Raw genomic sequence first — 24,595 nt, forward strand, 5'->3', positions numbered from 1 at the left:
CAAGAGCCAGCACAGGGAGGAGGAAGGGGTGAAGATAAGAAAGATTGTTGTAGGAAGAAGGGAATGTGGCTGTGACTGAGAAGGCCGAGGTGTGAGGGAAAGGGAGACGCGAGAGTGGGAGAGTTGAGGTCAACTTCAGCATCAGTAAATCAAAGCCTTGAGTGGGTAACTCAGTTTTGAGTTCCTCACAAACAAAGTGTTTATTAGTTACTACGACTGAGGAAGGAGATTCCTGCGTGCATGGTTTTCCCCTCTCTGTGCATTTAAGGACAAAGGCATATGGAACATCTTCAGAGAAGATTCCCCCACTGCATTATGGCAAATTGTCAAGAAGCTGTTCTGTTGCTGTAAAAACTGAGTAATGTTTACATACCTGTACATACCACTATACATAACAAGTAGTGTTATGATCAATACCAATATTTTCATGGTAACAGACAGGATTTTTATTTCACTCAGTGACAATCTGCAATTCATCATTATATCAGCAACAGAACAGGCTTGTGCATCTTGTAGAATTGCTGACTTGCAAAAGTGTGTCAAACAATTTCATGTGCTTAAACAGTTAAACAGATAATGGCACACTAGGACACAGCTAATAATTAATATTCTATGCAGAACTGGTATTTAAAAAACAGGCTAGTACGTTGTCCATCTGTGTGTTTCTATTCTGGTGCTGTTGTCAGAGTAACCGTGACACTTTACGCCAACTACTATCTCTTCTTCTGAGTCTAACAAGATCTGGATGACAAATGAATACTGATTTACTTCAATAAATCTGTCCATTCTGTGATCTGTAATGAGCTATGGGCTATGGGTATGTACATTGCACTGTATTTTGGGAATGGAAGAAGTGTTTAATTTGAATTACAAGTGCGTAGCTGCTCCCAGCATCAGATTCCATGGCAGCATGTCCTGCCCTACCACATACTAATGCTTCTCCTTGTGTTCCCCAGGAAAACACAGCAATTTTGACTCTGTCTACAGATGGGAATAAAAATGGGCCAAGGAGAAAGGAATACAATTTCTTCTGAAAAAAAGGAAATTGCTCTCTCAAAAGTGTATGTATGGTTTGATGTCCCCCACCTTGATGTTTGTTTAAAGACACTGCAAAAACATCTTTACACTAAACACGTATTCTGTAGTCCAGTGGGACTGCATGAGTTAGAAATACTACGCAAATATTGAAATCTTCTTCATGGGCATAATGAATAATTCCTTCCCTCTGCAGCTTTCCACCACTTACACACACTTCTAAACACTAATAATTTCACTCACAAGGAAAGAAATCCAAAATACAATCATTTCCCTGAAGTTTTGGAACTGCAGTGGACCAAAGGCAGATACCGTTTTACTACTGCTAATTTGTATTAATGTTAGTTTTTATTTGGCTACTGTTCCAGTGGGTGCAGCAAGGCTTGCCATTTAGAGCATCTACAGTCTCACATACAGCAGAAAAAAGAGAAGAATCCCTCTTGTCTTTCAAACATAAATGTGACATCAGTCTGCAACTGCTGAAAGCAGAGCTACCTTTGTGGGTGGCTCTGCACTTTCTGAAAACAGCTTTGTAAGCCACTGCAGAAAGAGGATACTGCCATTCATTAGAGTTATATTGGCAATCTGTGTCTCAAAGTCCCAGCTTAGTCATGCATTTAAGTGCCTAATTTCCTCCATATACCAATTATGCACATATTATGGGTATTTTCCAACTGATATCAAAGCTGTCTTGTGCATTGCAGATAAGAAACGTCAACATGAGCATTTTCTGCTCCTTCCTCATTAATGTGCACCACATTGCCCCTCTGTGGCTAAATCTCCCTCACTTCCATACCTCATTTTTTCCTGATCAGCCTGTTGGCTCTTCAACACCTTCCCTGCAGTAGGAGGAGTTAAGCAATAACAAGGGGATTTTATGCTTTCCCATAGCAAAGAAAGACTGGCTTAGAGCTGTGTGTGAGGAAAGGTTTAATTCCACAGCTTAATGCTCTGTTGAGGAAACAACTGTCCAACAGAGCAGTTGTTAAAGAGGACCTGTTCTGTACAGGATGAGAAACCTTTTATGTGTACAGTGTAACCACATAGATATTAACAGGAGAATTACTGGTCTGAGTACCTTGGGCCTTCTGTGTCAGACAAATCTCTGTGTATGCAGGAAGAAGAGTTGATCTGCAGAAGTCCAGGCACCAACCATTTACAGCATCTCTTTAGGCACTCAGGACTCCACCTTTATAGGTAAGCAGCTAAAATTTTGAATTTCAAGCATTAACCATAAAGTATCTGGAAGCCTTAGAGGAACCCACTCACCACAGAATATCTTAGCACCACTGTAAAGCAGCACTGTTTTCTTCCTGTAGTCCCACAGCAATTATGAAAGGCAGACAAGATTGTTCTTATCTTCAGCTGCTGGCTTTTCAAGGCAGTGTCACAGTGCTGACAGCAAAGTAAATCCAAGCATGGTCAGGAGCAGCCATTTAATCACCTTTCACTGACAGATTGCAGTTTCTTTTCCCAGTGATACTATACTTAGTAACATATAATGAATTTCATGAACATGGATTTTAACACTGTTGAGTTGTGCTTATTCTTACTGGCATAGTTAGATGAAGCATTTTTTAATCTCTCAACATGTTTTGTCTCTACAGAGTGGAAGCTATAACAGCACCAGGTAGTCCAATATGGCAAGAGCATACAAAGGAATAGTGCCACGTGTGTGGGTTGCAAGTTATCATATCACAGACAACTTGGAGCATAGCACTGACACCCTGTAATTGTATAAAGCTGCTCTGTAGGAGATGAAAAAGACATGTTAGGCTGTGAAAAAGACAAATACATTTTCTATATACTGACCACAGGTGCCTGCACTATTATGGAACAGTCAGTAAAGCCTAGCAGGAACATCAAGGGATAAGACAGCAAGACTTGAAAATACTTCCCCATCCCAAATTCTTTTTCCCAAGGAAGCAAACAGTGCTAAGATTCTGCCAGACTACATAAAAATCAGTTGATCCTGCTCTGCTTGCAAGTTATTTTACTTCTGACTAAAAAAAGGAAACCATAAAATGGCATCATGTCAGAGCTGCAGTGTTTCTTGATTGTCTTGATGTAAGGTCTTCACAGCCTACAACGTAGATTAAAAAGTTTGATCAATTGTTATTATTTCTGTATTTTATTTCATTCAAGCTCAAAAATCCACCAAACCCCACAACGGAGTAAGAACTTGCATAGAACTTGCAAGAAGACTTGATGTAAAATTGTGCTCTCTAGTGGAGAAATTTCATTCTGTGCAATAAAAACTCAAGGCATGCTGATCCATCCACTGAACCAACAGATCTTCAGTGCAGAGAAAGTATCAACATTTTCCACGATAGGAAAAGAGCGCCAGTGCCCAGTTCAACATGTTTATTATAACTAAGATAGGCTCATAATGAGTTACATGACAGATTACAGGTATATAAGGTTTCTAAATATAGAACAAAAAAATACCTAAGCCCTAAGACATGTGTCATGTTTGTTAGATTTTTTAAAGTTATGACACTTTTAATGTAATAGCAAAACATTTCTTTTTATTAATGTTGCACTTTATTATGATCCTTTATAATACTATATAGCATGATCAAAATAGGTTATTTTCACACCAGATAGCGCTACTTGGTTTACATGATCAAAACTAGGATTTTTCTCTAAATTAAGTGTTTAATAACAAATTTTCTGTTCATTTCTGTTAGAGAGAAGAACTGAAATATTCACCAACGCCTTTTTTCCTAGTTCTAGCACTAATTTTAAAACTGCTGAATGGGTCTTCAAGAAACCCTAACTCCCGTTCAATGTTTTTCTTACACTGTTAACAAAACACAGCCCATTTTCTACATGACAAGTGCCCTATCACCACTTTGTCTGGGCAGGTATACATGACTGAATGCATTAATTCTGTGTAATAGCAGATTAATTAGAGTCTATTCTTTCAAACAACTTGGCCACTTTCTGCTTCCTCAACACAATACAGGATTTAGATTCTTTAAACTCTTTATCTTAACTAGGCTGTTAGAATATATCTCAAGTTAGAAGACAGAAATGTAAAAGATTTGCAAAAGCTAAATGTACAGTTTACGATGCTAATTTTAAAATATATTAAAATTTGGTGTGCAATCTAATTCAAGAATAAGGATCTAGCAAGACATGGATATTAAATTTCTCTTATGTGGTTACAGAATGCTATGATCAGCTGTTGACTGTTACAGAAAGCAATACTCCCTCTTCCTTTTTGGAACTAAAAGATAAAATAGGGGGAGGGGAAAAGCTGTTTTTTTGAACTTATTCAGAAACACAGAGCTACCATTCATGTTTTAAGTTCCCAAGTATACTCAGAAAAGGCAGCCTAACAATTCAGGAAAGCCAGCAGCCTAGATTTAAGAAGTATCACATCTATAAACAGAATCATACAAGTTAAAAGATTTGCTATAATATATAATATTTTTTTTTAATGAAGAAAAGTTTGTAACTGATGTTCTGCCAAGAGCAAGGGCAGAGTTTGCTGACTTTCAGCATAACTTGTGCTGATATGGCAGCAATTTAAACACTTATAATTAATTAATCCCATGAGAGCAAGCAGATTTCCTGTTTCTACAATGGCAGTCATACAGAATTTTGAGCTGGGGAACAATTGTCAGTGATTGGGTAAGAGAAAAACCCAGTTCTGCTTCAGCAGTTTTGTCATGTCACTTAATAGAAAGATGAATAAGAACTAAGTAATAAACTGTAGTTTGAGTATGTCTAAATATTTATGGATATTTATTTAAATATTTATGAAGTGCTGGAACTCTGCAAAATGCTGTTCCCATTTAATACTCTCCTGCAACTTTTCACAAGTTTCTTTAAATGTGCGTCCTTCACATGGCCGTATCACTTACACCACATGCACGAAAAGATTAATTTCATATAAAACAGACAATCTTGAAATTAAGGAGCCAGAAAGACAAGCAAGATACCCCTTGAAGTCTTGTGTGGTTACTGCTACAGAGAGGTAACAAAAAAAGGGATCTTAAACGTGTTTAGTTTAAAATTCAGTGGTAGTCAAGCACAACTAACACACCCCTGTGAGCACACTGTAGCACCACTGCAAGTTAGCTGGCAGGTACAATTAGCTGTGTTGCAGTAACAGCTGCCAGTCACAGCAGTGTGTGTGCATGGATGGGAGGCAGCCCAGCACTGAGGGACACAGCTCTTGCTCTCAGTCTCATGTGAGAGTCAGAATGTTTGCAAAAGTTTCATTTTTAGATACAAAAGTGTTATCTCGGCAAGGCAGAAGTTTCACTGTGTTTTGCAGACTCAGCTAACGATCCTACATTAGAGTTCATTCACTATCAAAAGGCATTAAAAAATACCAAAGATTTATGCATTAGGTTGTAAAGCATCAAAAAAACAGATCCAAAGTTATCTGACAGCTACAAGGTCATACTTAGCAACTCAGTTTAGCCCATGTAAGAAGTGAAATCATGCGACACCTTCCAATTAAACATCCTCTGCATTTCCTGAGAGGAGAAAAAGATGCCAAAATCCCAGACAATTCATACTGACCTCCAACTGATATGAAAGCTTTGAGAAGCTTTTGGGACAGAGCTAGGAAGGCATCCACAGTGACAAATTACAGTTGTTACTACAACACTACCATGAAAGACCATTTTAAGGATAATTTACAATAACTCCTTCAGATGATATTGTGCAAAGAACACCAAAGCTTTTACTGACCTATTTTTAATTCAGGTGCTCTCCCTACTCCATGACAACAAGGTTTTAGAGAATATGAAAGCACAGTCCAAGGGGTCCTCATAAGACAGAGCACATTTCAGCCTTCTCTCAGTTTTCTATATTTCAACAGTTGCAGAAGTGCCATTTGTGTAGCCTCCTTTAGACTTCATGTGGTCCTGAATTGACACAGCCTAGGAAAAAAAAAGCCTATTAGAAGACATCTTATAAATTCTGGTTGCCAGAGCAATTATTAAAGGCATCAATTTGAAAGGGCAGGTGGGCCATATGTTTGCAGTGCTGAGTCCCAACAGTAGGGAGAAATAATAACTAAAGACAGGACTGTTAAATACTATTTTAAGGCAGTTTTGGGACCCATTTTGCTATACAAAATCCACTTATTCTTACATCCCTCACCCTCCACAGCTTTGACTTCAAGGTGATTTGGTTCTAGCATCAAGTGCATCCATAGAATCTGCATCCAAAAGGTTCTTATAGTGTGTAAAGATACACTGAGAATGAAACGCTCATTTCCTCAGTATCTCCCACAGTATCTCATATTTACAAACCAAAAGACAGTTCTGTTCTGATGCTACTCTTAATAAAAAAATAAAAACCCTCAAGTTTTTTCTCTGTGTTATAATTACCTAGTATTTTATTAGCTACCTGCTCTGCAGGTTGCTGAGGGGAGAGCTGTGCCTCTCCCCCCAGGGGTGCACACTTACTGAGGAATAGTCACTGCTCATCTCCCCGGCCCCGACGTGCGCCGTGTGCACAAAGTTCATGGGCTCTCCTATCATATTCCGGTCCAGTCTCCGGCGCCTCTTCTATGAGAAAACAAAATATCTTAGGGCTCTATTCAGAAAACATCAGCAGCTTTCAGCCAGAAACAAGTAGCCAAGATAAAAATAGATAGCCAGGACTGACCCCAAATGACACCTCATGGCAAGCAGGCTGAAGTGTCAGACTGTTCACAGTAGGACACTATGAAAGTCACTTTTATTCCTGCTAATTGAGTTCTAGCAAAAGCTTTCTTTGCTGCTGGAAAGTCAAGGCCTGAGAACTGCAAACAGTCACACTGTCTGAGTTCCTGGCAGAGAACACAGTTCAAACATAGCTTAACAGGACTGGTTTTAGCTTTTCCATTACTTTGCCCAAACTAATCAAAACAACAGTAATGAAAGTGTTTCCCACGTAACTGGAAGACAAAATTTCAAATCCAATAAAGGATGGCAGTTGTGCATCTACCTACCGGTGGGGGCTGTTCACCATTGCACCAGTTAAAACAAACCAGGAACTCAGTCATTATATTTCTCAGTAGGTAAAAAGGTCTTGTTGAGTGTAATTCTCTGGGAGTTCGAGCAGTACAAGGACAAGTGCAGCTCCTAGAGTGAGCTTAGAAAGGAAATGCTTGTGCAGGGTCACTGGTAGCGATCACAGAATGCATCTGATAAGTACACCTGCAAAGAGATTAATATTTAAATTTATATTGAAATATATCAAAGTTATTGAGCAATAGGCAGTTCCTAAGACTAAACCAAACCTGTTACATTCTTAAACATTCCTGTAGAGAAGAGGAGCATCAATTTAAAATTACTATGTTCACGTCAGAAATCAGGGTTAAGAACCCTGCATATTTACAGAGAGTACTGGAAGTTGTTTATAGAAATATGATAAAATCAAGACTAGAATTAAGCCTTGTTTAACAGTCTGTGATCTGGTTGTACACAAAGTTAACCATTACTTACAGATTATTTTCATAAGTAATTTAAGTCATGAAACTTTACTGTTCTGTAAGAAATCAGCTTTGAACAGATTGATCTGCTACATTAACAAACTGAGGCCTTACATATGATATGGTTACTCTACTTAGATAGGACAACGCTCAAAGGAAAGAGCCTTCTATAACTCCAAATAGGCCTTAAAAGAGAAAATAAGAGCCTTGCATACCAGCAAGAAAACCATGCATCAGAGCCTAGAGCTTCCCAGAATGTATAAAAGTATTAACACAGCAATGCTGAACTGGAGACACAACAGGAAACTCACTGACTCTAAGTACCGTGAGACAGCCCAATTTTTAGTAGTTACTGACTTCTTTTTTTTTTTTTTTTTTTTTTTAATGTATCTTTGTTCAAAGGAAGCCTTGGGTTATTGACTAGCCTTTGCTATCAAATTTTTCATACCCCAGATCATTAAACAATATCACAACATGTTCATTTAAAGAAACTTTTGTTGTTTTTCTGAAGCTTACAGCTTAACAGAAGTTAAACAGTATAATCTCATCAATTCAGTCTTTCTGAACCCCCACTAAAGCTTTCACAGCAAACCAGCATAAGCTTCAGAGGCATTTCCTCCTTCATAGGCATTTCTTATGTAGTCTCACAATTATGTAATTACCACATCTATTTCTTTCACTTTTGTGGTTTTCTAACATTTCATCATGTCTCACTTCAAGCAGATTTTTAAAATTTCTGCGATTTATCTTTCAAAGCATGCAATGTGTGCCCCTTTGTTTTAAGTAGTCTATATGAAACATTTCTGCAGAATGTATTATTCCAGTTTGTCCTAGGTGGTTTTAATCCAATTCATTATCTGCCTCAATTATCATTTTTCACCTCATGCCCACCACCGGGAGGGACAGCAGTTCACACAACCATAAAGACAAGCACAAGTCAAAGCTTTTGCCAGCACTTCACATTAACTGCGGATTTTTGGGGTTTGTTGCATGTTAATGAGACCACATCAAAGCTAAGCTTTTCTTAAGTGTGTCAGTGCACAGAGATCACCTATTTGCAAAGCAGAGTGACTGACGGACCCCTGCCCTTCCCAAAGCAGCAGCTGAACGCCTACCGTCCTCCTGCCGTACCCCCGTGTGCGTGTCCATCTCCTTGCGTGGGGCTCCGTGCGTACCTCGGCGCTGCCTGCCGCTCCCGGAGAGTCCTGACAGGATGGTGTGTCCTCATTCAAGCGCTGGCACACTCCCAGCTCCCGTCTTGGCAGCTTCAGCACATTTACAGTTCATATTCCTGGGTTATAATTAGTCCTGTTGGCTAAGCAAGAACGCTCCGCTGCGCTCCCATGCCCTGCGGCGGCTCCTCCGCTCCGGGAGGTGCTGCACAAGTCTCCCGTGCACTTCACGCGTCCCTACAGGTGTCAGAAACGCAGAGAGGAGACCAAAAATAGAGCCCTGCTCTGGCGTCAGATTTGTGCAGCCGTGCAGTTTTCTCAGCACTCCCCATGCAGCCTGTGGCTCACTTCCACCCTGCGGCAGCTCTGCAGGTGTCCTGCTGGCACACGGCGTGCTCAACGCCTTCCTGTTGTCTTTTACATCAGAACGCTTCTTTTCCTCTGCATGACTCAGAGAATCATCCCCCAGGACAGGAACGTTTGTGCCAGGGCATGGGACACCACCTTGCTCCCAGACACTCAAGGTTTCCACACTAACCAGAAGAATTTTAAAAACATCTGAATGTTTTCAGGCTCACCCAAGACAAGTAAAAGCCAACACGAATCCCCAAAGCAAGGAGAAAACAACATTTTGTCACAGTTGGCACACAGAGCAGAATGGGACAATATCCTGTTGTTCTTTCCCTCTGTTTTTCACCATGGCAGCAGTATCATCCAGGACAGGAGACAAAGGGCCTGGGAATGGCTAGCACGCGCAGACACGGCCCTGGATGTGCTGGCAGGATGCACAGCCCTGCCGGAGCCCAGCACTTAAAGTGCCCCAGAGCTTTGGGAATGCTGAGATAAACCTCCCTGAGTGTAACAATCAACTTCCACCACTGCTGTGGATTAAAAAGTATTCAAAGTCTTGCTGTATTTTACTTGTAAAATATCAACACAAAATATTGACCTGAATCGAACCAAAACCTGATTCTTTACATAGACAGGGGAGACACATTGTAATGTTGATAAATAATATCACTAAACATATTTATTCTTCCCAACTGGCCTTTAGACTCAAGGTCAGATCATGAAAAATCCTTGCCTCGAGCTGTTGGTGCAGGACAATGAGGGTACAGTTAGTGAATATTGTCTCAGGCTGCCACCCCCCTGCCCTAAATCAGTGTTAAACTGGGTTTACTGCTGGGCCCACTTGCTGTCATTTTCATTCCAGCTCTGGCAGTACCGAGTTCATGCAAGGAGCAGTGTATTTCAGCCTAAGTGCCTTTCTAAAAACCACCAGGCTTCTAATTTGTTCATTATCCCTCCTTTGCTCACTTGACATAAACATCATGTTAAAATCCTCAAACTGTTGTACGTTTACGTATTTCAATGACAAGGTGTGGCAAAAGACAGAAAAACTTGCATTAGTTTTGAGCACGAAGTTTGGAGAGTGCATCTTGCTTGGTAAAAAGGTGAAGAGTACAAAACAATTATTAAGAATTTGGAAGAACCTTGGGGCCAAAACAGCTAAAAGCTGCTGTAGAGTGAACTTAGCTGCCTGTAAATAGCATTCTGATTTTACCAGGGTATGTAAAATACAGATTACAGGGATGCACTCCTCAAACTATATAATTATAATGCCACTATGTATCATTAATTTATATATTGGTCTACCTTCCTGGAGCTTTGCAGAAAGCTGATAATAAGGTTTTACCTGCGTAGGATTTTAAGAATCCTACCTGTGTAGGATTTTTAACCTAAGAAATCGGGGTGTACTTTCTGAGGACATCCTTCTTTCCAAAGCTAAGTAGACATAGATTTAAAAAATAATTTTTCAAAACCAAACCAACCAACCAAAAATAAAGAAACACCAAAAAACGTCCTCACACATAAAACCCCCCAAACCACAAAGGCAGTCCCTCTGTTTAAAAGTGAAAATGAGCTAAATTACCTTAATATTGAAAATAAAAAATTATTTTCAACTAAGTGTCTGTTGTCCTTAAAATAAGAAGAAAAGCCAAGAGACCAAAGTATGTGTTCTGTTTGGAAGTTAAAACAACTGCAAGAGAAATCAACTAAGGTTTGCTTGCAGTTTTACCAGAAACACCAGTAAAAATAACGAAAAACAAGCAAATGGTTGGCAACACATCGACCGCCAATAATGTAAACATGTTGAACGGATTAAGTGGCTTCTAAATTATGAAATTCACTGTTACTAAAAAAAAAGCTATGATCATAAATTTCCCTTCTTTCAGAAGGAAAAAAAGCCTTAACAAGAAAAGGCAGAGTTCCTCAGGCACAGCAGAGGAGCAAACACGACGGCCAAGGAAAAGCCTATGAGGACAGCAGGAAAAGCAGGAACAGCTCCCATTTAGAGAGGGCTGCAGGGCAGAATCCCTCGGTGTGGATGTCGCAGTCGGTGTTCCCCGGGCCTCCCGAGGCCCCGGCCCGGCCCGAGGACGCGCCGTGACCTTGACCCAGCGATGCTGGCGGGGCTGCCCGGGACAGCGGCAGGGGGCGCCCCCCGCGCTCGCGGCCTTCCCGCCCCGCCGCTCCCTCAGGAGCCCCGCGCGCCCTCACGGGGAGCCACGGCCGCTCTCGGCCCCAGCGCGGCCCCGCTCCTCACTGTAGAACCGGGCCGGTGTCCGGAGCGGGGCCCGGCCGAGCCACCAGCGGCCCGAGCACCCAGTATTGCCGCAACTCCGCCCTCACAGGAGGGGAGCGCGCGGTCCGGAGCCAGCAGGGGGCGCCACGCCAGCACCGGTCCCGCCTCCGCCCTTCCCCGGCACGAGGCCGTCGAGCGCCCCCGATCGGTCGCGCTTTAACACGGCCGGACGTGAGTGAGCGCGCCCCAGCCAATGGCCGCCAGCCGTTCGCGTCACGCCGCTTCCTATTGGCTGCGCGGCGAAGGCGGCCGCCCAACGGGCGCGGCGGAGCGCGAGGGCAAGGCGCGCGCGCGCGGGCACCGCCCCCCTTTGCGGAGCGCGCGGCGCGGCGCGGACCGGCCCTGCTGCTGCTCTGAGCGACCATGGCGCTGCCCAGCAGTTGACGTTTGGCTTCTCCCCTCTCCACCTTCTCCTCTTTCTCCGGCCCCTTCCTTCCCTCTGCCCGGGTCCCGGCTCAGGCACCTAGACGGCCGGTACCGGAGACACCGGGTCCCCCCCCGCCCCTCAGAAACAGGCAGTAGGAGTCGGGCCGGGCGGCCGCCGGACGCGCCATGAACATCATCATCGGCATCGGCGGGTGAGAGCCGGGACCGGGCGGGGACGGCGGCTCGGGCCGCGGGACGGGCGCGGGTCTCTCGTCCCGGCCCCTCCCGGTGCCGCAGTGGGGGTGGGGGGTGGACCGGCCGCACGTGGCGCTTCCCGACGGCCGCACTCTCGCCGCAGGGTCACCAACGGCGGCAAGACCACGCTGACCCGCCGGCTGATGCGGGCCCTGCCCAACTGCAGCGTGGTGCACCAGGATGACTTCTTCAAGGTGAGCGGGCCCGCCGGCCCCTGCAGGCCGCGGCAGGGCGCGGGGTGACCCCCTGAGCTTCCGCCCGCGCTGCTGGCGCGCTGCCCGCCCTGCGCCGCCCTGCCCGCGGCTCTGCGCTCCCGGCGGGGCCGGATAAGGCAGCGCTGAGCGGGACCCCACGGCTTCCGCGCTCGTGTCCGTGGGAAGATAGAGCAGCGCGCGGCTTTATCGTACCGCTCCTTTTATCTGCATGCAAAGGAACCTGGTGGAGGGTTAAGACTCCTCTTGAAAGCTTCAGGGCTTGGATCTTGAGTTTTGCTTTGAAACGGGTATTGAGCTTCTCAGTAGTTGACCTGACCAAGCAGGTTTGTTTTTTTTTTTCTTCTTGTTTCTGTTTCAGCCCCAAGATGAGATCGAAGTTGAAGATGGGTTTAAACAGTATGATGGTAAGCCTTTGTTAGTGTTTTCAAAGCATAACTCAAAATCTTAGAGTATATTGATTCTTTATGTGCACTGTGTTGTACTGACTATCACTAGATGATATTTAATTGCTGCTTAATGAGAGTTGTCTATTTTGTCTTAGTGATTAGTGCATTAGATATGGAAGCTATGATGAGTACCATAAATGCTTGGATAAAAAACCCAGTCAAGTTTGAACGTTCTCATGGGATCAATAACACACTGGATGCCCAGATCTTGGAAGATAAGGAAGGAGGAGATGAAACAATCCACATTCTTATTGTTGAAGGCTTCCTACTTTACACCTACAGGTAATCAATTGTGCCTTCATACATTTTAACTTTTACATTATTTTATCTAATGGGCAAACCTCCAAGGGAATGAAAAGACATTTCTAAACCAAGAGTTAGTAGCTGGCATTGACTACTGCCCAGTTTAGGAGTCAAAAGTCTAAAGATGGCTCTAAGTACAGGAAATAGATAAAGTTTTACTTTTCTGGGTCTTGCTACTAATTAGTTGAGGTGTAATCAAGTAGGTGTCTCTTTCAGGCCACTGATTGATGTGTTCCACCATCGGTACTTTCTTTCCATTCCATATGAAGAGTGTAAAAGGAGGAGAAGGTAAGTTTGCCTGATTTCTAGCCCAATAACATCTAACTCATTCAAGTAATTTTTTCAAAGAGTTTAAAATTTAGACTTTAGTATTAGCCATTCAAGACTTTGTTTCTCTGAAGCTTTTAGATGAGATGGGATAGAGGCAAATATAGCTGCTGAGTTAGAATACTGTCGCTTCCTCTGACTTCACACCAAGCTGGTGTATCGTGTATGTAACACTCAGTTTCTGCACACACCTTTCACTAGGCTTTTTCCTATGCTGGTTTTCCAGTTACACAGTTCCCAGGTCTCAAACTGTCTGAGGTTTTACATTTGGCTGGGTTGTTGCACACACACTGTTCTTACTGCAAATGAAAACTTGAATTATATTTCAAGAGGAATAAGACAGCTAATTTACCCAAAATTCTGCTAAAGCTTTTAAGAGTTTATGGATCAATATTTAGATCAGTCTGTCTTGGGAACTCTTTTTGCATTTTAATCACTTTGGCCCTGCACATCAAATTTCAGTTTATTTGCGGAAGTTGATGCTTGCAGCTCTTGCTAACTACAAACTTCTGATAAGCTCAGAAACCAAACTGGAGTCAGTGGGCTTAGGCTAATGTGTAGAGAAGCCCAATGAAGCATCTGTCATTTCCCTGAATTGTTACTGGAGTACTTGTGAGTAACAATGCCTTAATTGTTACAATTCCTTACAGTTCAAGGAATTACACTGTACCGGATCCACCTGGATTGTTTGATGGCCACGTTTGGCCTATGTACATCAAGCACAGGAAGATAATGGAAGAACTTGGAGTTGATGTGGGTAAGTCTTTAAAGACAAAAGCACTTTATGAGATTCTTTTTGAACCTGTGCAATACTACTGGTTAGATGCATGAGAGGAATTGAGGCAGGTGGAGGGAGTATATTTCTCTGATACCAGCTGGGTGCATGCTTTTTAAGTGAGGATCTGGCAAGCTTACAGAGACATTGTTATAGTTCTCTTATTTTACTTTCTTTAAGTGCATTTGAATGGGACAAAATCCAAGGAGGAGCTGTTTAATGATGTGTATGGACAGATCCAGAATAAGATTGAGGAACTGCTTAACACCCAGGTATATGTCCAGGTTATGTTGCAAATCAAAGGCAAACTTTTTAAAACCTGTTTTGGAAAGTATAAAGCTGCAACTCAAAATATGTTCACATCTATTTTTCTGTTTAGAAATAAGCTGCTGCTGATTCTTGTGAGTGAAGATAATTCCTGTTTGCTCCACGCTGTCTACCTGACTGCCTCTAAAGTTCCAGCTTCTGTGAAGACTCAACTCCCAAATTCAACTTTGTTCAACCTTTCCCTTGAAAACGGAGTTCTGTATGGCCACAATTAAAAAGCACTTCCCCCTTGTCTGTGATCCTAAATTGTGCTTCAGTCTAGTATGCCTTCTCAGGTGACTCTTTTCATGATGTTCTTAGTGTCACAGGTTAAAACATTATAGTGGAACTGATGTGAAGTGGTTCAGCTATCCTAGGAGAGTGTGTGTATCTATATACACACGCTGCTTTGACTTCTTTGCTTTCAAAACTCAGCATGCATTCCTCTAAGAATTAGACAGCAGGTATGCTTAGAGATTAGAATTTATGTTCTTCAAAAATAAGAGAACTGGATGCTTTCAGGCCATTTTACTAGCATTGAATAACTAATAACATTGCTAAATCCATTGCATGCAGTGATTTTGGATGCAGACAAATCAGTTTAGGTTCAGGAAGAAAATTTTGCATACAGAATAGCTTTGAAAGTATTTATTGTTGTAGCAATTCCTGTAGTAATCTATAAGGTAAGGCAAGGTCAGATTCCTGTGCAAATACAGAAGTAGTTTAAGGCCTCAGTTGACATAAAAGAGCATGGAAAGAGCACTAAAAAGGCTTTAATCCATAGTAGGAGGAAAAGTAAATTATTGACCAAAGCTTGATTTAAAAAAAATGTCTGCCAGGTATTCCAAGAGGGAAGATATATACTGATCCCATGTGAAACCAGTCCACTTCTTTGGAAGGTTTTGACCAATGCTGAGAAGCAGCAGTTACTTCAAGCTCAGATGCATCATCTTCCTGACAGGAGCTGGTCCTCCCCAGTATCCCCTGGAAACAGAGAAAGTTCTTTCACATACTATCAAAGTAGGGCCTGGGGAAAGGTTTGTTTCTTATAAGATACTGTACTGTGAAGAGATGAGCATTAGAGTGTTGCTCTGATCACAACTGAGGATGTGCTTTGCTTGTATTCCAGCAAGGAACTAAACCAGGACAGGTGTCTATACCTGATTGGGTTTTTTTCAATACTTACTTAAGTAGTGCATTCCAATAGAGCAGAGGCATCATATCAGCTTTCATGTGGTACATGGTTCTTCTCTCCTTACTCTGGTCAATGGGAAAGGTCTCCAAAGGCTGACCATTGTAGTCAAACTCTGCCAGAATCACCTTGTTGTAGGCTGTCACTAGTGGGCAGGATGTGTATCCATCATACTGCAATGAAATATACCCACTGCTCATTATTCTGACCAAAGCCTAAAGGCCATGGTTAACATTCACATTCCAAAATAACTTTCTAGGAGGTTTCAGCATTTCCAGTGTAAATATCAGCAAAACTGGAAAGCTGCTAAGCCTGTTCTGGTTTATTACCCGTAATATTAAGCCACTCTTTCAAATGTAGATCTGCTTAACATTGCTTAAATTAGACGTAACCTAGAACAAAACAGGGCATAATGTCATTAATGGCTGGTCAGTGTAACCAGTGGAACTGGTGACCAGCAGATCTGGGTGAGAGCTGGTGTTTGCTTCAACAAGGCAACGGGAACTGCAGTGAGAATTTCCAGAGAATTGCAGGATATTCAGGTTTGTGCCCCCAAGGAAGCCATGTGTAAAAAAAAAGTAAAGGCTCAAGGACAAATTTGAACATAATTTAGGCTTAACTGCTGTCGTACAGAAGCTTCAGTTTACCTCCTTAGAAGATCATATCCTACGCAGGAGAAACAAGTTTGCAAGAGTTTTTCTGGAGCAGGTATTACCTCAACAGTGTAAGTAAATCACTTGCACTGATGAAAACCCTGACTAATCAGCCTCTAACCTTCTCTCAACTCAGAAGTCAGGGCTTCACGGAGGTAATACTTTCAATGGCAGTACGATGTACTGTGCAATTCCATTACTACTCTGACATGCAGCAAGTAACCATTTAGCACAACTGCAGAGGCAAAGCCTTCCCTGCCTTCTGGTTCACACACTCAGCTGCTTGCAAGACTTCCTGCATAAGGGAGAAAACATTCAAGAGAATTTCTCCCTAAGACAAGAACTGTAAGTACCTTTTTAACTGGCAACTTGTTCTTCATTACCAGAGAAATGGTTTTATCAAGGACTCCAGACTGTGCAGCTAAATAAGAAAGAAATAGAAATGTACTATTTCAGCCAACAATTGTCATTACTAAAGCAAACAGTATTATCCAGGCATTTTGTTGGACAATTCAGCTGCAATTGAAATTACATGTAAATTTACTGTCCCAGATAAAAAAAAAAAGGACTAATGCTTTAGCTTCACTATTTTGAACATGTTAAAGCTCAATGAAACTTGAGCTGATATTTTTAGCCTATGCCCATTCTGCTATGATAAATTATACTTGCTCAGTCTTATCAAACACTGACATTCTGGCACACTAAAGTTGTGTTTCATTTTGAGTGCTGTAACTGTAGACCCATTTACTGAAGTTAAGTACCCCACCCTTTCATTACATCAACAACATACTGTATAGCCTGGGGTTTTTTCTACTCTTATTTACATTTTATCAGTTGTGAGACCATACACTTGTGGAACCTGTGGCTACAAGGCCAGAACATGTGACTTTTTGATAGTGACTTATCAGTTAGGTGGCACATGCATGAGCAGCTAAGATAAAGCAGAATGGTTCATTACTGAATGATGATGTAATACAAGAACACGTCATTCATTATGTGACATTCTATGTACACAAAAAGTAGAATTAGTTAATCTGTGAGGCATCTGGAACAACAGAATTGTTGGGTTAGTGGCATCAACATGATCTGTAGGTGGCTAGTTGGCCCAGGAGCCTCTGGTCTTTTGGAAAGCTCAAAATTGAAGTCATGACCTCAGGAATAGCAAACTAAACAAAAAGCTTACTGACTCCGCTCTGGTCACTTACACACACAAACATACACATGCCACTTTACCTACAGCTGCAGCAGTTTTTGATGTTGGAAGGTTGGTGCAGTCTCCAATACCAAAGACATTAGGATATTTTTTGTGTTGTAGAGTCTCCTTATCCACATCCACCCAGCCACTTGCATCAGAGACAGGACTGTCGATGAGTACAGCAGGTGGCCCCATTGGGGGTGTGACATGAAGCATTTCATACTGAACAGAAAGAAAAGACAATGGTTAGTTCATCAGAACAAACTACCTGTTATACCTGTTGGTATAAGGCAATAAACAGAGTGTGGAGAGAGGGTTTCTTGGGTTTGTGTTTGTTTTGGTTTTTTAAACACAAGTATATAGAATGAAAATCTGCCCTCAAATTTCAAGTGTGTCCTTTACTTAACATGAACCTTATCAAGCAACTCCATTTGGAAGCAATTTGCCTTCCTCCATACACACCTGAGACATTCCCGTGGCATACAGGACTCCAGGCGTTATTTATGAGACATTTTTTCTTCTCTCCGCCTTGGTTTCAAAATTTTTAATATTCTGCTAAAGTTAGAGATAGTACTCTCAGGGGGAACAGCAATGCACAATGAGGCAGTCTGTGTTCTAACAATGTAAAAGTTACTTTGCAGTACACAAGGAAAAGAAATAGAACCAAATGAAGGGTCTGAAAGCTCCTGACCTGAAAAATTTCAGTCTCTCCAGGTATGTCCAGCTTTTCAAACACAGCTTCTTGCTTGTCTGCTCGAACTTCGATGAGGTTGCGCTTGTAGTTAACAACAATGTTCTTGTCCTTTATTATTTCAAGCAATGCATCAGCATATTTCTTAACACCAAAAATCACACCAAGTGAGGTGTTGAATATGATGTTTGCTTTGGAACGTTTTCCTGTCTGCAGGAGGAGATCCAATTAGCCTTTTCTATTAAGAAACTGTGACAAGAAGAGACAAAAGAACTGCGCTGCACTACTAAAGAGCTGATAGAACTATTCATGCAGTTCAATTATTAATGAATGTTTAATATTTCACAGCATGTTAGAAGGTAGACTCTTTCAGCATGAGGTACTGAAGATATCTCACACAAACAACTCGTGAGAAGAGGTGGCTGTAAAGCACTGAGGAACTGCTGTATGCAGGTTAAATTCTTGAAGCAGTTTAGTGTTAAAAAGCTTTCAAAAATCTTCACTCCTGTGCATAATTCAGGTACTCACCCAGCCAGGGAGCTCATGAAACTTAAACACATATGAAGCTGAAGTTGTCTTTTGCTTCCACTAAGCTCGCTTTAACAGCCTGGCTAAGACTCCTCCTGATGCTGAGACAATGCACCCCAAGGAGCAAGCATAGCCATTTTTCAGACTAGTAGACAAATGGCAACAGGTATGAAGTAATTAAAGTAACAAGAATGATGTAATTCCAGCCAGTATTCTTTTGGTGCACCATTTATAGTAATAAATTAGGCTGAGAACAGTTGTATCTGCTACTCACCAGATGCAGGGGAAGCCATTATTTCAGCATGAAATTCTGAATTGAATTTCTGAATTCTACAAGTTTCTCTGGTATTAAATATATGCTAAATATTTATGTACAATCCATGTACCTGCATTCCTTACACATTAAAAATGAAAAACCAACTCAGTCGCTTCAATAATCCTGAGTCACAGCACTCTCACGTCTTTTATATTTGTTTTAAAGATAATATGAAACCCTTAGAACAAGCCTTCCTTCCAACTGTGAGGAAAAGCACTGGCAGAGAGGGTAAAAGACTTACTTTTCTCAAGTATGCATCTGCTAAATACATAATCTTCTGAGGAGCCCCTGCACACTTCACTGGAGTATTTGGAAAAGTGAAGATAGCATTTCCTTCGTTAAAATCTTGTAAAGCTCTCCATGTTTTCTCTACTGTCTGGACTGAATAATTGGAACCTATTTTAGGGTGTTTAAAACCTTCAGGCAAGCCTTTGATCTAGGAAAAGAGAAATCAAGGTTTCAAGTACAGATGGCAAAAGTTTTGTCATCATTGACAAGTATTAAATACAGACTGAGAAATAACTACATAAGTTTCTGTCAATAGGAAAGTCCATACTTACTTGCTACTTGGTATTTTTAAAAAGAGGCCTAGCAATAAAACAGTTATTTCCTTTAGAATTTAGTATATGATTTTGTAGATGTACATTTAGTGAAATTGGTCTGCAACATCTGAGCCTAAGTCTTCAGTGCAGACCCAGTCCCAAGTTTTTGTTGACTGAAATTCAGAGAAAGAATATATAAAGTCACTGCCCCATCATCACAAATAAAAATAATGTTAAAAAAAGCCTTATGAAAATGTATAAGGTGAATAAAACTTTTCTGTAGTCAGTTGCAGATACCTGTATTTGCCTAGGATCATCTTGTTTTAACCAATCTCCATCCAGTAATTATTTTCCTAATACTCCTACTGTGACCTGAGCATGTGATTGTGAGAAAGGAAGTGGTATCCATTTCAATATAATGGATTGCAGAAATTCTGTGAGAATTTGGAGTCATGTTACATGCACTGTCATGTGTGTGGGGCTTTCTAGACTGCACCAGAATACACTGCTGGTGAAGAGAAACCATCCCCCTTTTTCAAGAGTCTACTTTTGTTTTAAAGTTACTATGAGTTTGCATTAGAGTGTGATTAACTGTGTTACATGGCTTCTACTATGGAACACTGAATTTATTTTTATCAGCTTGTACTGAAGCAATGGATATGAAGACTGAGAGGAGGGTCACTGAACATGCTGCAACTCCTCATTCCACTGACCTAATCACCAGAGCTTATTTGTGACTGTAGCTAACTGAGACCAGCTCTTGCTTGACATATATCTTGAAAGCTTTTCAAACATGCTTAAATATATTGTCAGGTACTACATCATATTCAGGTCAGGGTAAAACCACAAGAGTCAAATTGCTCAGACATCTTGCCTTTGTGTTTTCCTCCTCCTACATATCACTGTGGTCATTCTTGCACCAACACTTTCCTCAGAGTGTCACTGTGTGCAGTGTACAGGAAACGTTTCAAAGGGAAGGGCCCCAGGGCCTATTTAAACACAAGCCTGGTAACTCAGCTGGCTCCTTCTGAAGTGCATCCTTTAAGAAAGGTGAGGGTAGCTCAAATTAATTCTGCAGGTCAGATTCTACTGACTGCTCTGTTTTCCTCATTCTGTGTACATCAGAGATGCCTCAGATTCCAGTCAGCACACCTTATTATCTCATTATTACAGCTGCCTTAAAGCTCTGGATTTAGCTTACTGCCCCATCTGCTGATATTGCTACAGAGATGCAACAAAGTTGTCATAAAAGGCTTTCCCAAGGGTAATTTGGGTTATTACACAGGGATCTTTGAACGGAGTAAAGTTATTAGTCTGTCTTCTAGCTTTTTAATTCATAGTGTTCAATACCTTGCAGTATAAACAGTTCTGAAAAGCCATTTACTTTATGAATATACATGATGCTATTAAAACTAGTAAATATATGATTCTGTAAAACAAATACCTTTTCATAATGCAGACTGATTCCAAGAGCAATTATCAGATACTTGTAAGATACCTGTTGTGTAAGGAATAAAAAGAATTTTAGACAAAGAAACCAAAGCATTACATCAAAGTAAATTTCAGTTACCTGACAGCAACAGAGTCACAAGGAAGGAGATAGAGGGAGCATCAGTAGCATAAATTAGGCTCTAAAAATTCTAGTTAAAATGCTAACTGCATTATGAGTTACCCACACAGCCTCTGTTATACACAGACCCAGGTATCTGGAGCAAAAATATTCTCTCTCTTCAGTTCACCATAAACAGGGCAAAGGCTTATGATAATAGTATTTTAAGTTGATGTTATTATAACCTAGTTATCTACCACAGTTTTTATTAGAAAAAGATTTTAGGACCAAGTATATAAGACTAATTGGAATTTGCCAGCCTCCTAGATGCTGGAGGCCTTGCTCAATAGGCAGCTCTAAGGGGATCTGCAGGAAAGGGACAGAACTCATGACATAACATAAAAAACTTTTTTTTTCATTATTACCTTGATGTCATTCTCCAGGCAGACATAGTTCTTATCTGGATTAAATGCTGTAACTCGAGATTTGATCCACTCAACACCTGAAGGAATTAGACTTTCCGTGGGACGTGCAGAAGCTGCCAGCTGCTTTGCACCACCACCAACCAGGGTCCACAGGGGCTGATAGTAATGAGTCTGAAACAAAAGTTCAAATGGACATTTCAAAACTGTTTAAAGGGACTTAAAGGCACATCACTCCAAATGGGAGCAATGTGCTCTAAACATTGTACTATTCTTAACAAAAGAAGCTGTATAAACAACCAAGATTTTTCCATTACAAAGCTGCAGGGATGCACAAATCTCACAAAAAAGAAAGTGTAATATGTAATCTTTTGAAAGATGGTTAGTTGGCTTACTTTCCAGAGTTAAAAACTTGTAGGGCTGGAGAGGGATGAGAATCAGACCCATCTGGTCACATATGAAATGCTTATTCTTTACAGTGCTTCAGAGCAGAGGGACACTCACCTTACTTGGCTCAACAACAGCCACATTTTCTGCCCCCACTCTCCTCTTCATGCGAGCACTCATGGAGATGCCACCAGCGCCTCCACCCAACACAAGAACTTCATAATAATCCCTGACAGCACACCTGGCTGCTGTGTGTAAGGAGCTCATCTGCTGCATTCCTGGTTTCAGCAGCCACAAACCAGAACGGAGACAGGAGCAGGAGAACACTGCTCCAACTGCTGACATCTTTCATTAAGTGGGAAGCTAGGAGATAAGGAAAGGCACCAGTAACAATTACAGGAGACAGAATTTATTTAAATGCCTGGTTTAGTTTTCAAGGCAAAAATTATAATAATAAATTCTTCAAGTCATCAGGCAAGAATTACAGCTTTTTCATTTATTTACTCATTTATGTTACTTACAGACTGGAATTTCAAAATTACACCTGAAACCTAAATCATTTTCAAGAAAATCTGCCAATGTCAGCTTCAAAAATTCTCCACTACACTAGATGTAGTTCAGCAACCCATTCTTCACCTTTATGTGCCATCTTGACATCCCTCATGTCTGTATATCATGAATTCTTTATAATATATGCCCTGTTATTAATCCTTACAGTTACAATTTAGGACAGAGAGGGAAAAATCTCAGAGGCATCCACTGTAAAACAAATGTTAATAATTTTGTTTTGCAGATGCAAAACATGATGCAAACATTTTCTTTTCATCCCCTCCCCATTCAGAACAAAACACCCAAATCCACGGGAAGTTAGTTTAACTTAAGAAGGCTGTTTATCATCTGCGCAGGCAGCTATTTAAAAACGTGCACTTCCATTTATAGATCTCTTTTCCCTTTCACTCTAAGGCTATTTGTATGTTTTTAGAATAAGTCTTTTTAATAATGAAGAAAATGCACTTTAAAGAAATCATAGTTAAGCCTGAGCAGGACTGCTCAGTACCTCAGTATCTCAACTAGAGCCTAAACAAACACGTCACCCAAGCACGGCGGTTCCTGCAGAGTTCTTGCTCAGCACAACTGCAATTTCTTCCTCTCCAGGGCACCTACCGTATGCTAAGCTTCTCAGACTGCCCACTTTATCGGACCAGTTTATTGAAGGAAGTTGGAACAAATAAAGTTAGAGAAGTCCTACTGACAAGAAGTACAGATCATTGCAACTGTTCTTTAGCAGACAGCCCAGATCAGCAGTGGAAGCACTCCACTCATGCACGTGTGCGAGCTCGGAGGGCAGCTCCTGCGAGCCCCTCAGCCGCGGTCACAGCGGCCCCGAGGCGGGGGCACCCGGCCCGGCAGGGGAGCCGGGCGCTGACCCCGGGGCCGGGGCACGACCCGCTCCCCGCTGGGCGAGGCCGCTGCGGCCCGCAGGCTCCCCGCAGGCTGCCCACCGGCACGGCCCCCGCCGCCTCCCGCCTCGGCCCAAGCCGCCACCCGCGGTCCGGCACGGCAGCCCGGACCCCCGGGCCCGCTCCCCGCTCCGCACTCACCGCTCCTTGCGCCGAGCAGGGCGGGTACGGACCGCGCCGTCGGCCGGGTGCGATCGGCGCCGGTGCCGGGAGCGGCGGGGCGGAGCTCAGGGCTCCGGGTGCTGCCCAGCCGCGGGCAAAGGCCGCGGTCCGGCCGGGAAGGGCAGGGCCGGGCCGGGCCGGGCCGGGTGGCGCAGCCGGTGGTGGTCGCGGAACCCCCGCGAGCGGCCGAGCCGGGCGTTCCGCTCGGGGCAGGTACCGGTGGCACCCGCAGCTCCAAGCCCGTGCTTCCCAAAGTTTTGAAACTCCAGTCCTAACCTGGCCCCCTGCCAATCCCCGGTAACCCAGCCGTGCATTCGGCATTGGCCTCCGTCCCAGGCAGCAGCGCAGTCCCACCTGAACACACGGCACGGCACGGGACGGGTCACTCACACCGCCGTTACCGACAGCAGAATCACCGCTAATACAGTACCGGCCATGGGGGGAACACGGACACTGTAATAGCTGAACTTTCATGGAGGGAGCAATGATACTTCAATATCTCTTTCTCTTACCTGAGAGCGCCAGCCCTAAACTATAATCTAGGAGCCCTTTTCCATAGACATAGAAAACCAGCAAAATTATTAAGCTTAGTAAAATAACACCAAAACACTTCAGATCAGATCAATAATTAATAATAAATGAGCTCTGATGGAGTGCATCCCCCAGTGATAGGCAAAGGCTCTCTTTTCAAAGCTGCTAACACCCAGAGTTCCTGGGTTTCACTGGACAGAAAATGTACTGAAAGAAGACACAAATCAGTACTTTTTAAAGGATGTCATAGAGATCAGACCTTTTGTTAATACAGAGACTTCTCTAAAGAGAAAAAAGCCCCAGGGTTTATAGTTCTATCCTTTAAAACACCCAAACTGCCCATTTTATAATTTTTATGAGTTTCTCAACTTCCTGTTTCCAGCTGCCTTTGTATAATCACAGTGCAGCCTTTTTTGCACATTTTTTGTTCTAAGAGGTTGATGCTCATCTCTTTCATGAGAAAATTGTTGGCCTGTTTTTTTTAAATATGTATTTTTAAGACTGCCTTTAAACACTGCAGTATTTTCTTTAAGCTCCCATGCATATTTCCCCATAGACTGCTTACAGATATAGCCTGCAGTTTAAATTTAAAAAATTACTCAGATGAATTCCATAATTCAGAAACTCACAAAGCAAACATGATGGAACTCCTCACCTGCAGCACAGAGGCCTCCAGCA

The 24,595-nt window shown here is 42.3% G+C and overlaps 3 protein-coding genes across 4 annotated transcripts; 1 reads left to right on the plus strand and 2 right to left on the minus strand.

Moving 5' to 3' along the window:
* Positions 1-3,384: 3,384 nt before the first annotated feature.
* On the minus strand, positions 3,385-10,451 carry LOC102069402 (CDC42 small effector protein 2-B). The gene is made up of 4 exons (XM_074549297.1): positions 8,593-10,451; positions 6,995-7,202; positions 6,468-6,569; positions 3,385-5,936 (listed from the first exon to the last, which is right to left on the minus strand). The coding sequence occupies exons 2-4, from the start codon at positions 7,046-7,048 to the stop codon at positions 5,862-5,864; spliced, it is 231 nt and encodes a 76-aa protein (XP_074405398.1). The 5' UTR covers positions 7,049-7,202; positions 8,593-10,451; the 3' UTR covers positions 3,385-5,861.
* A 1,126-nt stretch (positions 10,452-11,577) lies between these two features.
* Positions 11,578-14,556, plus strand: LOC102069048 (nicotinamide riboside kinase 2). Its single transcript, XM_005483375.4, has 8 exons — positions 11,578-11,874; positions 12,021-12,111; positions 12,491-12,536; positions 12,674-12,860; positions 13,098-13,169; positions 13,859-13,965; positions 14,164-14,255; positions 14,363-14,556. The coding sequence occupies exons 1-8, from the start codon at positions 11,849-11,851 to the stop codon at positions 14,366-14,368; spliced, it is 627 nt and encodes a 208-aa protein (XP_005483432.1). The 5' UTR covers positions 11,578-11,848; the 3' UTR covers positions 14,369-14,556.
* A 366-nt stretch (positions 14,557-14,922) lies between these two features.
* SQOR (sulfide quinone oxidoreductase) lies at positions 14,923-24,528 on the minus strand. Of its 2 annotated transcripts, XM_005483376.4 has the most exons (10): positions 23,366-24,521; positions 21,882-22,127; positions 21,381-21,551; positions 20,851-20,904; positions 19,106-19,300; positions 18,021-18,230; positions 17,368-17,551; positions 16,488-16,555; positions 15,476-15,654; positions 14,923-15,273 (listed from the first exon to the last, which is right to left on the minus strand). In XM_005483376.4, the coding sequence occupies exons 2-10, from the start codon at positions 22,107-22,109 to the stop codon at positions 15,216-15,218; spliced, it is 1,347 nt and encodes a 448-aa protein (XP_005483433.1). In that variant the 5' UTR covers positions 22,110-22,127; positions 23,366-24,521; the 3' UTR covers positions 14,923-15,215. The 2 variants fall into 2 exon arrangements, with proteins under 2 accessions (XP_005483433.1, XP_026647058.1); XM_026791257.2 differs by lacking the exon at positions 19,106-19,300 and having other exon boundaries at positions 23,366-24,528.
* Positions 24,529-24,595: the final 67 nt, after the last annotated feature.

This window comes from Zonotrichia albicollis, chromosome 11 (genome assembly GCF_047830755.1).
Source record: "Zonotrichia albicollis isolate bZonAlb1 chromosome 11, bZonAlb1.hap1, whole genome shotgun sequence".
Lineage (NCBI taxonomy): Eukaryota > Metazoa > Chordata > Aves > Passeriformes > Passerellidae > Zonotrichia > Zonotrichia albicollis.